Here is a 14,712-nt window from a genome sequence, read left to right as displayed (position 1 = left end):
CAGCCATCATATCGCTCAGGAAGGAGACGCGTTCTGTCTCTTAGAGATGAACATACTTTGCGAAAAGTGAAAATCCATCCCAGAAGAACAGCAAAGGAGCTTGTGAAGATGCTGGAGGAAACGGGTACAAAAGTATCTATATCCACAGTATATCAACATAACCTGAGAGGCCGCTCAGCAAGGAAGAAGCCACTGCTCAAAAACCGCCATAAAAAAAGCCAGACTATGGTTTGCAACTGCACATGGGGACAAATATCGTACTTTTTGGAGAAATGTCTTCTGGTCTGATGAAACAAAAATAGAACTGTTTGGCCATAATGACCATTGTTATGTTTGGAGGAAAAAGGGGGAGGCTTGCAAGCCAAAGAACACCATCCCAACCGTGAAGCACGGGGGTGGCAGCATCATGTTGTGGGGGTTCGTTGCTACAGGAGGGACTGGTGCACTTTACAAAATAGATAGCACCATGAGGATGGAAAAGTGTGGATATATTGAAGCAACATCTCAAGACGTCAGTCAGGAAGTTAAAACTTGGTCGCAAATGGGCCTTCCAAATGGACAATGACCCCAAGCATGCTTCCAAAGTTGTGGCAAAATGGCTTAAGGACAAAGTCAAGTAATTGGAGTGGCCATCACAAAGCCCTGACCTCAATCCTATAGAAAATGTGTGGGCAGAACTGAGAAAGCGTGTGCGAGCAAGGAGGCCCACGAACCTGACTCAGTTACACCAGCTCTGTCGGAAGGAATGGGCCAAAATTCACCCAACTTATTGTGGGAAGTTTGTGGAAGGCTACCTAAAACATTTGACCCAAGTTAAACAATTTAAAGGCAATGCTACCAAATACTAATTGAGTGCATGTAAACTTCCGACCCACTGGGAATGTGATAAAATAAATAAAAGCTGAAATAAATCATTCTCTCTACTATTATTCTGACATTTCACATTCTTAAAATAAAGTGGTGATCCTAACTGACCTAAAACAGGGAATGTTTACCAGGATTAAATGTCAGGAATTGTGAAACTGAGTTTAAATGTATTTGGCTAAGGTGTATGTAAACTTCCGACTTTAACTGTACATTGGCGTACAGAGTCCCATTATCAGCAACCATCACTCCTGTGTTCCAATGACACGTTGTTAGCCCTTTAAAATGATACACTTGGCTTAGCTAATTGATTATTAGAAAACCCTTTTACAATTATGTTAGCACAGCACAAATTGTGCTGATTTTAAAGAAGCAATACAACTGGCCTTCTTTAGACTAGTTGAGTATCTGGAGCATCAACATTTGTGGGTTCAATTACAGGCTCAAAATGGCCAGAAACAAAGAACTTTCTTCTGAAACTCATCAGTCTGTTCTTGTTCTCAGAAATGAAGGCTATTCCATGCGAGAAATGGCCAAGAAACTGAAGATCTCGTACAACGCTGTGTACTACTCCCTTCACAGAACGGCGCAAACTAGCTCGAACCAGAATAGAATGAGGAGTGGGTGGCCCCGGTGCACAACCTGAGCAAAAGGACAAGTACATTAGTGTCTAGTTTTGAGAAACAGAAGCCCCACAAGTCCTCAACTGGCAGCTTCATTAAATAGTACCCGCAAAACACCAGTCTCAACAGTAAAGAGGCGACTCCAGGACGCTGGCCTTCTAGGGAGAGTTCCTCTGTCCAGTGTATGTGTTCTTTTTTGTCCATCTTTTTCTTTTTTTTTGGCCAGTCTGATATATGGCTTTTTCTTTGCAACTCTTGATTTTATGTTATCCGTAAAGCCTCTATGTAAATATTGATTATCTGACTCCATTTAAATTAATTTAACACTGTGTGCAAAAGATTGTTGATTCAGGCTCCAATTCTATCAAAGAGACATTGTCATTGGATATTAACCCAAAACCACACCTATCCATAGAAATATACATTTGATCAGGATCTGAGTGTTATGGTGCTGTGAGGAGCCCCTGTGTGGCCGAGCCCTCATGTCAACATCCTCCTCAGATGAAGTTGTAGCAAATGTTGGGATCCCAGTCGTGGCCGAGATAGTTAGTGCTGAGAGAGAGTGCAATGCAGGGGTTATAATTAAATAACCTTGGCTGACAATTAGCATTCAGTAATTACCTGCACCGAGTCCTTCATCACTCGCTGTGGTTTGTGAGGACATTTCCCGGCATCATAAATAACTTAGGAACATTCCGTTGCGTTCTTTCAAGCTCGCAATACTGGTGTTGAGTGAAGAAGAATTGATTGTCTTGTCCAGACAATGTGATCTTGTAGGACTAACCTGTTTTTGTTTTGCTGCTTTCACTAAACCACAGGAAAAGTAGGAATATGCAAGACTGGTATCAGTAGTCCAAGGCTGCAGTAACACATTGCAGCGTTTTAGATGGATCAATTCAAATGCTAATGCATTCCAGGAAGTGTGCCTGCTACAGTATGTGATCATGCTGAATACAGTGACTTTTTCCCCACTGGTATAAATCTTTTTCATGTAAGCTGCAGTATGCGGCATGAATGTAAACATTATTATTTCTATAGCCCAGGCACACACCATTTCACCACTCTCCTTTCTTTCACTCTCGCCTACAGAGGTGCCCCAGAAGGGTAGTGATGAAAAAGTAGGGGAGTCCCTCTCAGACTCCTCCCTGTTTGTCCGCTGGGGTCATGACCTAGGTCCTGAGAGTCGTCGTGTGGCGCTGAAGAAGTTCCAGTACTATGGCTACAACGGTTACCTCAGTGACCGCCTCTCTCTGGCCAGACCCATCCCAGACCTCAGACCTGATGGGTACATGACCTTTGACTCTTTTGTTGGTTCCTTTTCATTGTCCATAAAAAAACAAAAGTTTCTTGTTCATATCTTCTCTGTTTGCTGTTTCTCCTCAGGTGCAGAAACATGTCGTACCCCACCAATCTCCCACAAGTAAGTATCATATTTATCTTTGTGAATGAGGCCCTGTCGGTCATCCTGCGCTCCATCCACACAGCCATGAACAGGACTCCCTCCCACCTCCTCAAGGAGATCATCCTGGTCGACGACAACAGCAATAATGGTAACTCCTATATTTTTTTTATTTAACCTTTATTTAACTAGGCAAGTCAGCTAACTCCTATATTCCTACTAAATGTAGCCTACAAAGTATACACACTGCATTGTATACAGGAATCCATTCAGACTGCTTACTATCTTAAATTAAATCACTTCTAAATCCAGGAAGTAACACAAAATGTGGAAAAAGTCAAGGGGTGTGAATACTTTCTGAAAGCACTGTATATCCATTCACACTTGACATTCTTGAGGACCGACAGTGCATCAGGAGTTTCTCTATAATCTTATTACTGGTAATAAACTCATGAAATGTATCTTACTCCATACACATTCACAATATCTTTAAAAAATGCGCTGGTGTTGCCTGCCAATTTAATGGATTACTTTCACACGGCTCCGAATTAAGTTATTTGTTAGCCTAGTTATTTCAGCATGACAGACCTGCATGTTGATCAGCTATAGAGCCAGAGGGAAGTGAGAAGATTTTAAAGGCTCTATTTTACCTAGACTGATCATTTCATATGAAGGTGTTTTTAGCTGCATACTTTACTAAACATATCTGTTGATGACAAATGGTCAAAAGAGTCCGGCAGAGGGATTTAAAAAAAAGACTGCTTCTTTTGAATGTATATTTTTATTGAGGACTCCTATTTCAGGATGTAAATGTTGAATCATTACATTAAAAAGAGAGGCGCTTCTGTAATGTAAATTGTCTGAATACGGAGCTGAATAGCTGAGATGCAGGGTATTGTCGAGAGTGGAAATGAAGCTGTAAAAGTTTCCTTTGTGGCCATTGGTATTCTAATTAATTCCTTGGCAGTTGGCTCACTTTGAATAATGTGACTCTTCCCGTTCTGTACAGTTTCAGGAGTCTGGCTAACGGCTCTCCATCCTGTGTGGGGTGTCTCATAGTGTCAGCTGGGATTACTTCCCATGACAATCCCAGTAACCAAATCGACCTTAGTCCTTTTATTTGTCCTTTTCATTTCTTAAGAAGTTAAATGACTGTGGGCCTCCCGAGTGGCGCAGTGGTCTAAGGTACTGCATCGCAGTGCTAGCTGTGCCACTAGACATTCTGGGTTCGAGTCCAGGTTCTGTTGCAGCCGGCCCAGCGTCGTCCGGGTTAGGGGAGGGTTCGGCTGGCAGGGATGTCCTTGTCCCATCGTGCACTAGCGACTCCTGTGGCGGGCCGGGCACAGTGCACGCTGACACGGTTGTGGTTGCGGCTGGCTTCTGGGTTAAGTGGGCATTGTCAAGAAGCAGTGCGGCTTGGTTGGGTTGTGTTTCGGAGGACGCACGGCTCTTGACCTTCGCCTCTCCCGAGTCTCATTGCTGCTACTCCCGTACGGACAAGACTGTAACTACCAATTGGATACCACGAAATTGGGGAGAACCTTTTCTTCTTCCTTAACATGTCTCAAAGCCATTTTCCCATGAACTCCAACACCACTGTAATGAAAACAGACATTGATGTCCGGTCCTCGCCCTTCATGTCCCAATCACTCCATCTGGTTGCCATGGTGAGACACTGCCACGACCACCTAGCAAATGAAAACAAACAGGTGGCAGATGGAGCTTGTGGGAAAGCAGAATTGACTTCCTTCAACCAGGCGATGCTGATAGACATCAATAATCCCAACCGCAATATTATTTGAAATCCCCTTTACAAATAGAATTTGGGACCGTAAAGCACTTTTCAATTGTGTGGTTAAAGTCGATAGTCCAAGGTACATGCCTTCAGCAGATTTCACTGGTGCAGGATATTATAAGACATTCTATTCTACTGTATCTTTGTCTGACTCTCTGACATTGCTCATCCAAATATTTATATATTCTTAATTCCATTCCTTTACTTAGATTTGTGTGTATTGTGTTTATTGTTGTGAAATTGTTAGATATTACTGCACTGTTGGAGCTAGAAACACAAGCATTTCGCTACACTCGCAATAACATCTGCTAAACACATGTATGTGACCAATAAAATTTGATTTGACATAATGAGAAATACCTGCACGCTGTTTCAAGGCTCCCTTTGTTGTATTCAACAATGTTTCAGCCACTGTGGTTCTTTGTTAAGGTCAGACAGACAGACTCTATAAAATGTCTCTCCATTTTCTCTTTCTGTACTGTCTATGAATGTTTCTATAGCTGAGCTGAAGGAGAACCTGCAGAACTTTGTGAAGGAAACCAACTCCCAGCGGCCAGACTTCATCAAGGTGGTCCGCCACGACAAGCAGGAGGGGCTGATCCGCTCCAGAGTCAGTGGGTGGAGGGCCGCCAGCGCCCCCATCGTTGCCCTGTTCGATGCCCACGTGGAGTTTAACATTGGATGGTAAGGGACTGGAATTCCACGTGTATGTTCCAATCTATCCAACAGCTTAAAACATTTCATGTCTAGTTATGATCTTTGCTGTATGTGCGGTATAATTGATATGTGCTGCATTTTCTCAGTAATTACTTAATAGAGCTATTACATAACTGTGATTAGATGAGAGGGTTGTCAGAATAATATATGTGACTGCCCTCAGTGCTGGAGTGCTCAAAGGGTTGACGTACTGCTGACTGGAGTCGAGATGTGTTGTTCATGGCAATGTAGTGAAACGGGGCTTTCTGTCATCTGACAGAGTGTATGTGTCTGTTAATCATTCTCTCCACAGCTTGACAGGTCGACCGACCGACACGTATATCTCTGAAGAGCCTGGGCTCAATCCCAAAAAACTCCTGAGGTGCTTTGGCACAGCTCTCAGAACAGACATTTCAGAGGCCTTCTCAGTCTTCTGAGCTACCAGATTTTTGTGTCTTCGACTAATGAAATAATTTGGCTCAATGTGGCGGCAGTGCCTGAAAAGGAGAGCTCATGAGGCTCTCAGCCTGTCTTTTATGCACACAAACATGTTGGCTATTCATTTTAACATTGATCTGAGGCCTTTTATATAGAACAAGGCTGACGCTATTTGTGATGACTGCTGATGACCTGTCATTCCATACAATTTTGTGGAGCTCTAACGTTTTTATTTTGAATGATTGATTGAAAAATGGCTGTTGTTAAACAAGAGGGTGACTGACTGCTATATTTATTTATCACATCACTCTATTCTACATTAAATTATCAGAAACGATGCACATTTTGTCTAATACCAGTTAAGTGCCAGTCAGCAACAGATTTTCTGTCTATCTAGTCTATAATGGAAAACTCAAAACACCCATGTAGAAGACTTCAAATGACTTTTTAGTGAGTAGAACGACACTGAACAAAAATATAAACGCAACAATTTCCAAGATTTTACAGAGTTACAGTTCATATAAGGAAATCAGTCAAATTAATGAAATAAATTAGGCCCGACACTATTGATTTCACATGACTGGGAATAGATATATGCATCTGTTGTTCACAGATTAAATTAGATTTTCAAACTAATAAACATTTTATAGAACATTTTACAAATGAATAAAAAACCAAATATGTATTGATTGCATTTGTCGTAACATCCTAGAGTCTCCAGAGTTAATTGGTGAAGCATCTTTGGCAGCCATGACCACAACTGTGAATCATTTTGAATACAATTTTACCAACCTTGCACAACTCTTATTAGGGTAACATATATCCATAAATTTTTATTAACATTGCTCAAGCTCAGTAAATTTGATTGGGAATCATTGATTGGTTCCGTGTGGCTCAGTTGGTTGATTATATTGTGCTTGCAACGCCAGGGTTGTGTGTTTTGATTCCCATTTCATATTTCTTTTGATCCTGACAAACTCCCCAGTCCCTCCCGGTGACAAGCATACCCATAACATGATGCTGCCACCACAATAGATTCCCAACCAAATTTACTGAGCTTGAGCAATTTTGCCAAAAACTATGGATAATACAGTATGTTGCCATAAGTGTTGTGCAAAGTTGGTAGAATCTTATATACTGAACAAAAATATAAACTCAATGTAAAGTGTTGGTTTCCTGAGCTGAAATAAGATCCCAGAAATATTCTTAATGCACAAAAAGCTTATTTCTCTCAAATTTAGTTCACAAATATGTTTACATCCCTGTTAGTGAGCATTTCTCCTTTGCCAAGATAATCCATCCACCTGACAGTTGTGGAATATCAAGGAACTGATTAAACAGCATGATCATTACACAGGTGCATCTTGTGCTGGGGACAATGAAAGGCCACTGAAATGTGCAGTTTTGTAAGACAACACAATGCCACAGTTGTCTCAAGTTTTGAGGGAGCGTGCAATTGGCATGCTGACTGCAGGAATGTCCACCAGAGCTGTTTTTCAGAACTTGAATGTTCCTTTCTCTACCATAAGCCGTTTGTCGTTTTAGAGAATTTGGCAGTACGTCCAAACGGCCTCACACACAGACCATGTGTAACCATGCCAGCCCAGGACCTCCACTTCCGGCTTCTTTACCGGCGGGATTGTCTGAAGCCAGCCACCCAGACAGCTGATGAAACTGAGGAGTATTTCTGTCTTTAATAAAGGCTTTTGTGTAGAAAAACTTATTATGATTAGCTGGGCCTGGCTCCCCAGTGGGTGGGCCTATGCCCTCCCAGGCCCACCCATGGCTGTGCCCCTGCCCAGTCATGTGAAATCCATAGATTATGTCCTAATGAATTTATTTCAATTGACTGATTTCCTTTATATGAACTGTAACTCAGTAAAATCGTTGAAATTGTTGCATGTGGCGTTTTATTTTTATTCAGTATAAATTATTCACAGCTGTAATGGCTGCCAAAAGTGCCAAAAGACATATGCAATCAGGACATGGTGGGGTGTTGTACAATTTTCTTTCACTTTGAAAATATGGAGTAGGTTGTGTGGATCTGTAGGGATAAAATCTAATTGAATCCCTTTTTTCTTTATTTTTTTTATTTTTTATTAAAGGCAGCCCAAACTTTCACCAGGCACTCAATGTTGTGTTAAGAAGTGTATTTCCTTAGCTGTGGCTTTTACTCATGTCTGGATTGTGATCTGACATACAATACATGGCCATATTTATCCAACCTCATTTGTTTCCCTCACCAAATCAACGCATCTCAAACTCCGAATCGGCTTAGTATTCTGGGTGTGGCCCGGGATACTGGACCGGGATACTGGACGCTATAGCCATAGGCCGAGATTCCGTAATGAGCCATTAACAATTAGTGGTCAGGATGAAAGACCCTCATTCCCACTGTTTCCCCATATCTTCTGTGATGTTAAGGAAGTGCTTGTGTTCCCCCTCCATATTGTTTTCATTGAAAAAGACACAAATTTATCTCACAGCAACACAATGTCCCACTATGCCTTGTCTTCCCTACAGGGCCGAGCCCATTCTTCTCAGGATCAAGGAAGACAGAACGCGCATCGTCTCGCCGTCGTTTGACAACATCAAGTATGACACGTTTGAGATCGAGGAGTATCCGCTGTCTGCTCAGGGCTTCGACTGGGAGCTGTGGTGTCGCTACCTGAACCCGCCCAAAGCCTGGTGGACCCAGTACAACCACACCGCCCCTATCAGGTCACTGTCAGCAAAGACTTAGGAATCAACAGTTGTCTTGTGCTATTTCACAGGCACTGTGTTGCATTGAGAAATCCACACAATGTTGTGTCTGTGGCTTATTTTATTTTAATAACAGAAAAGCTCTGACGAAGGCCGTGAGGCCCATACGTAAAGCTTATTAAAGAGCATTGATACTATCGAGCAGTATGCGGGTACCTTCTTTTTTCTCATTTTCATAACAGAACCAGTAAGAACGTGTGCAATCCTGTTGCATCAGTTTGATGTAGATCAAAGCTCTTGTTTTCTTTCTCCTGGTTGTTTTTAGACAGCCGTTAATCCTCATTCTTGACGACAAAAAAAATAGGCAAACAACCTTGCAGGTTTATTATTGAAAACATATCAAGAAATCAAATGTGGAAAGTCTCCAGCTGAGCTCAGAGGTGTTACAAATACGCTAGAAAGTACTAGGAAGTAGTTCATACAACCACAGTGCATAATTGACTGTTTCTCTCTTTTGACTTCTTTGTACCAGGAGCCCAGCTCTTATTGGCTGTTTTGTGGTGGACAGGAAGTACTTTGAGGAGATTGGCCTATTGGATGAGGGAATGGAGGTCTATGGTGGAGAGAATGTGGAGCTTGGCATCAGGGTGAGTGGAGTGCAAAATAATTATAATCAGCTCAGTAATATGCCAAGTCCTAACTTGAGATCGGTCCCCCATTGACATCTATGCTAAGAGTCAATAACAGCAACCAAAACTTAAAAACAGGAAGCAAACCAAAAAGTTGAGCAAAACAAAAACGGGGAAGAAAATATAAATGATTGTTTTTTTTAGAAATCAAAATAGAGCGAGCCAATTAAAGGTGTTAACCCTCTACATCTCTCAAGCCAACTGGAGCCATGTGCTCTTAAATATCCCCTGTGCCAGCACAGGTGAAATGCCTTCTGACTAACGAGATGACAAGCCCGCACAGGTGTAACACATACTAATGAGGTGACGCCAATCGGTGCACCCAACGTCCTGAGGTCCAACCTCGAAATATAAATGGAAAAACCAAAACCTGTAACAATAATTTACACAAAAACCTGAGTTGCGTACAAACCCGGAATATCAATTTAGGATTTGGCCTATATTGAGGACTCTTGGACTCATTAGTGTGTGTAACGATCCACTGCTGCTGCTGTGTGAGTCCCTGCTGCACTGCTGTCTGTTGCTGGATGATACAGCCAGTCAGCTCAGCCCTCCTCCAGATGGGCCATGAGAGGAGCTGCAGTGTGCTAGGGAACCCCCCCCCCCATAGCAAGCTTGAAACTCAACCAGCTCAGCAACTTGCACACTTCCAAAGAGCTAAAAGTACATCAAACGAACCCTTAGAGTTTACTATGGGACATACATGCACACTCCACATTAGTGAGACCTACACAGTGTGTCTTGTGTGGGTATTTGTGCCTCCTTCCCCTTGCAGCTTTGTGGTCCTGTGGCATCAGGAGGGAAGGGAGCAGCCTACTCTTTGGTAGGTGTCAAAAATCCCTTCAAGACTGGGTGTTAATATACTGATAATGGGTCAGATCAGACTGTATCTTCCAGTAGCTTTTCTGATTGGCTAACTTCATCTTGCCAGAGGGAGAAATGTGCTCTCTAGCAACTGTATTGCATTAGGGACCTGGCTGAATGGGAAATACTTATTGTGTGGAAATATGGCAAAGGTTTGAGGACTGTCTATATAATCCTATTGACTGAAATGATGGTATAGAAATCCATTGAATCGGTGGAGCATAAAGATAAGTATGCTGGAGTGACTTTTCAATACAGTACGGCAAAAGTTCAGGGACCGACGATTTTAGTGTTGAGTTGAGTGTGTGGCCAACTTGAAATCCTCTGGAATGGCTTATCTGCGCTCTCTTAACAGGACCTATGTGCGCGAGCGCTTTCGTAATCACCTCTGTTGCAGTTAACAGACATCCAGTCATGGATCATCAGTGTTGTTGTCAGTCATTATGTAAATTAGGCATTTTCTTGACAGAATCAGGAACTGTGATCTCTCCACTGGGCATTACATCCCCCTTAATGAATAGTTGTATTTAGGCCCGCCAAAACAAGGGATGGGCTTTTTCTGTTTTTCTACAGATTCTTCCTCCCTGGTACCCAATAACCACATGCTGTGCTTTTAATAAATACTTTATTTATAGATCTATCTTCATTATGTTTGTGTTTTATTTACTACCACTTGATTATTTTAGCATTTTATCTCAGCAGGCAGACTTTTTGCAATTTACAACGCATTTGTTAGTTAGCCCCCACTCAACATCTCAATTAGCACATTTTTCCTTTGAGCTCCTGACCAAGTTGTGTGTTTAGTTTGACAATGAACGTCCGTTAAAAACTATTCAGCACTCAGAACTGATATATTTCTAGTCTCAGCCACTATTCGTCATACCTTCCACAGCCAGGTGTAATGTTGTCTGCAGATAGTTGTCTCCAGTCCAAAATAGTAGGCATGTGCCCCATTTATAATCCCCATAAGATGGATTTTCCTCTGAGAGAAGAAAAAGGAGAGTTCTTGAGGGCTCTAGTCAGCAAGAGTACAGTGGGTGGGTGAAATAAACATACAAACACACAAAGGCTGATATTACACAGTATACATTGTATGCTAAATAAAAGCTCCTCATAACTCTGTACAGTAAGTCGCTTTACAAAATATGGTGATTTTGTAAAAGCCATTTGGAGACTGTTGTGCACTTAAAAGCGTTCATACTATGAGTGTGGTAGCACTACAGTTGTTTGATTTGAGTGAGACGTGGCAGACAATATGTCACAGGTAATTTACTGACACTAGCTAGGTTTCTATCCATTTGGCGACAAATTTTCAAGTGAATATTCTGAAATCCGCATGAAAACAATATGCGCATTTTCCCACCCTGTGAAGTTTATCATAACGTATTTCATCTGTAGCCTAATGAACTGCATGCTTTCCCGAGTCGTAGTGGGAGGACCACACAACATATCATCGCGTAACTCCAAGTTTACTTTGCTATGATGGTTATTATATCAATATTTGTGCATAAAGGCATTTACATAGTACATTTTAATGACACAAAAAATTTACCGACAGATTTGCTGTTTCCTTCAGGCCTGTCGTAACATATTTTTATCCGACATGTACTTTACTTGCATAAAAAGGATGGAAATCTGGTTACTGACTTCCTCCTTGTATCTAACCCTATGTGTACTACTGAGCTCTGAACACTTCCAGGGCTAGAACTCGGCTTCCTACCTATTTTTTGTAAATATTTTATTTGGACCATTTTTGTGTGTGTAACTTCAGGTATGGCAGTGTGGGGGCAGTGTGGAGGTCCTGCCCTGTTCTCGGATAGCCCATATCGAGCGTGCTCACAAGCCCTACACTCAAGATCTGACTGCTCATGTGCGGCGGAATGCGCTGAGGGTGGCCGAGGTGTGGATGGACGAATACAAGAACCACGTTTATATGGCATGGAACATTCCGCCACAGGTAAAGACCATAGCCTCCTGAGTTATTCCTGAAAATGCGACCCGACCAGGAAAACTCCAGGCCCGAGTCATTTCAGTCTAAATGTGTATTCCATAAATGTTCTATGTTTAAAAAAAACATTTTTTTTTAAATGGTCATGTGGGTATCCATGTGTCTCTTTCTAGGACTCAGGGATTGACATAGGGGACCTCACAGAGAGGAAGGCTTTGAGGAACAGACTGCAGTGTAAATCTTTCAGGTGGTTCTTGGCCAACATCTACTCTGAGATGAGAACCTACAGTGACACTGTTGCTTATGGAGTGGTGAGTGTGTTATATCTATGCTCAGCGTTGGTTCATGGATTAAAGTCCCTTTTCGTCTTGCGAAATCTCGAGGCGTTTTTGTAATAAAAAATTTAAAAAGTCATCTGAGGACTAGTTTATCATCAGTACACTGACAATGTCAGTCATAAAACGTAATGCTATAGTGTGCATGTAATGTGAGGCGTGCATACTGTACATGCTGAAACAGTCTTTTGCAATATCTTAACGAGAACATAAAACATGACTATCCTAGGAGTCCATTTCAAGCCACAGCTTGTGGACAATACCTCCACTGAAGCAAAGAAAGTTTGAAGATGCCTGAAATAAAAAATAAAAAAAATAGGTCCGTTTTATTGAAATATGAGTAATGACACGGTCCAAAAATAAGCTGTCCGCCCTTCTAACGCTTTGCTTGGTCGTTTGATGAGCACTTCACATCACAACTGTGTTTGAATTATTTGATGCCAAATCATGACACTACTGAGCGTGTATGGGAGTCAAGCTGTGCATGTGATTATGTTGGCAGCTATCAAAACAACTTGGTGAAATGCATATGAATACATATTTGACAAGGATGTGATCACTAAATCTCACATGATTGTTTTCTGAAAAGTGAACATGATAATCTGAAGTGCACTGTTGAGAATGATATTAACATAACAAGGACATTATTCCACAATAATTTATTGAAAAATGACAGAATATAGAAACATAAATAAGGCGGAGTTGGAAAAGTGCATTTGTTATTTCTTTTTGTAGCTGGAGCTCTAAACCCTGCTGCAAACTGCAAATTTCTCCTGACTCAATTTGTGGTCAAACAGATGCTGCACGACTATTTTTGTCACAATTATTTAATGGAAAAACATATTTCTTCTCCTTTGTTGATGTGAGGATAATGGAAACCAATTGTTTACACTATTGTGTTTTGTCTTTCGAGGCAAACAGTAATTAGCCTAAAGTGCTTCCATTTGTCAAACTGTTCGTCACACAAACCAGTTTTGTGCTGTATCATTCTATTGTTAAAGGACTAATTATCCATTGTCGTTTGCCAGATGGAAGAAGGCCGAGCTTGACGTCTTTTCCAGAAACAGATTGTCCATTAACGAGCTTCTGCCTTCTTAATCCGTCTCAGTCCCTCCTTCCTGGTTATTGCATTATTTTCCTCCTCTCTGTCTGTCTCTTCCAGTTAAAGAACATGCTGAGGAATGACCTGTGTCTAGACCAGGGGCCTGACTCAGACAACATCCCCATCCTGTACCTCTGTCATGGGATGACACCACAGGTGAGTGCCCTCTAACCCCTCTATCTGTAAGGTCACTCCCAACTCTGTCCTGGTCCTAACGCAAACCCCACAGCAATTATTACTGTCTTTTCCCCACTTACAAAATAAGATCCTTGCTCTAACTATGACTCAAGCTATTCATCCTTGTTTCCTTGTCTGTGGAATGTAAAAGCTCTTGGAAAAGGTATTAGTGTTTCTCAATGCCTTGTGCTTTTATACTACTTGTCCCTTTTACCTCTTGGTAATGTGCTGGATTTTAACGCATCATAAACAATGAACGTCTGACCGTCTACATGTTCACATTGCATAATTCATAATTGCAACAAGACAGTCTAGTACTGCATCTTGAATTTTTTTGAGGACGCTATGTTCCACTATTGTCAGAGATGTCAATATAATCGACTGGTGCCTGAAATGTTAAACCATGGATGGAAATCAATCTACTCAGCTACTGTAGCTCTCCAAACTGCTGCACTTTCACTATTCTGTCTCTCTGTCGTTATACATTTTCATTTTTCCCTGCGACGTACATTTGGCTCATGATAGATAATTGAATTATTATGCATAACACTTTCACATTATTTTTTGTTGCTGAAACCCAAGATATGAGATTAGTCCAAAATGCAGTTTAGTTCTAGACAGTAACTCTACAGGAATGACTGTAGAATACAAACAGAGATGTTTTACATTGGGTATTCAGGTTGAATCCTGCCTCTGTACTATGATGGAGTGTTAGGGGTTAGGATAAGATACCGTTGCACTCCATCAGTGTGTAAGCCTATACAAACTCTATCAGAGCATTATCTGGGTATTTGATGGAGGTGAAAGGTGGTGTTGTAGCGTTGACTATCATTAAATGTGAAGACTGTTCAATTATCAAACCAATTCTCTGTGTAATTATTCCGTAATTAAACAAATCACCAAATAGTAATTAACTAGGAAGTTGTGGCACCTTGGGAAAATGTTTGTCTAAATTTCCCGACTATAACTTTTCAGATATTTTATCTTATCGATTACAGTCTTCTATTAATGTATTATTACGTCATCATTCTCATTCCTGAACGTCGCAAACCCTTTATCTGCAATAACCATAGCATCAA

The 14,712-nt window shown here is 41.4% G+C and overlaps 1 protein-coding gene across 1 annotated transcript in view; it reads left to right on the top strand.

Annotated features, from left to right (window-relative positions):
* The window catches only part of LOC106573212 (polypeptide N-acetylgalactosaminyltransferase 18), a 100,731-nt gene that overhangs the window by 28,036 nt on the left and 57,983 nt on the right, over positions 1-14,712 (top strand). The window contains exons 2-9 of the mRNA XM_014148041.2: positions 2,577-2,772; positions 2,871-3,037; positions 5,182-5,365; positions 8,339-8,536; positions 9,051-9,165; positions 11,843-12,028; positions 12,193-12,330; positions 13,517-13,612. Of these exons, the coding sequence (XP_014003516.1) occupies positions 2,577-2,772; positions 2,871-3,037; positions 5,182-5,365; positions 8,339-8,536; positions 9,051-9,165; positions 11,843-12,028; positions 12,193-12,330; positions 13,517-13,612 (1,280 nt within the window). The remainder of the gene's footprint in view (positions 1-2,576; positions 2,773-2,870; positions 3,038-5,181; positions 5,366-8,338; positions 8,537-9,050; positions 9,166-11,842; positions 12,029-12,192; positions 12,331-13,516; positions 13,613-14,712) is intronic.

The sequence above is a fragment of the Salmo salar genome, chromosome 16, assembly GCF_965601325.2.
Source record: "Salmo salar chromosome 16, fSalSal1, whole genome shotgun sequence".
Taxonomy (NCBI): Eukaryota; Metazoa; Chordata; class Actinopteri; order Salmoniformes; family Salmonidae; genus Salmo; species Salmo salar.
The sequence above is the reverse complement of the archived record's forward strand: the minus strand, read 5'-3'. Positions and strand labels throughout refer to the sequence as shown.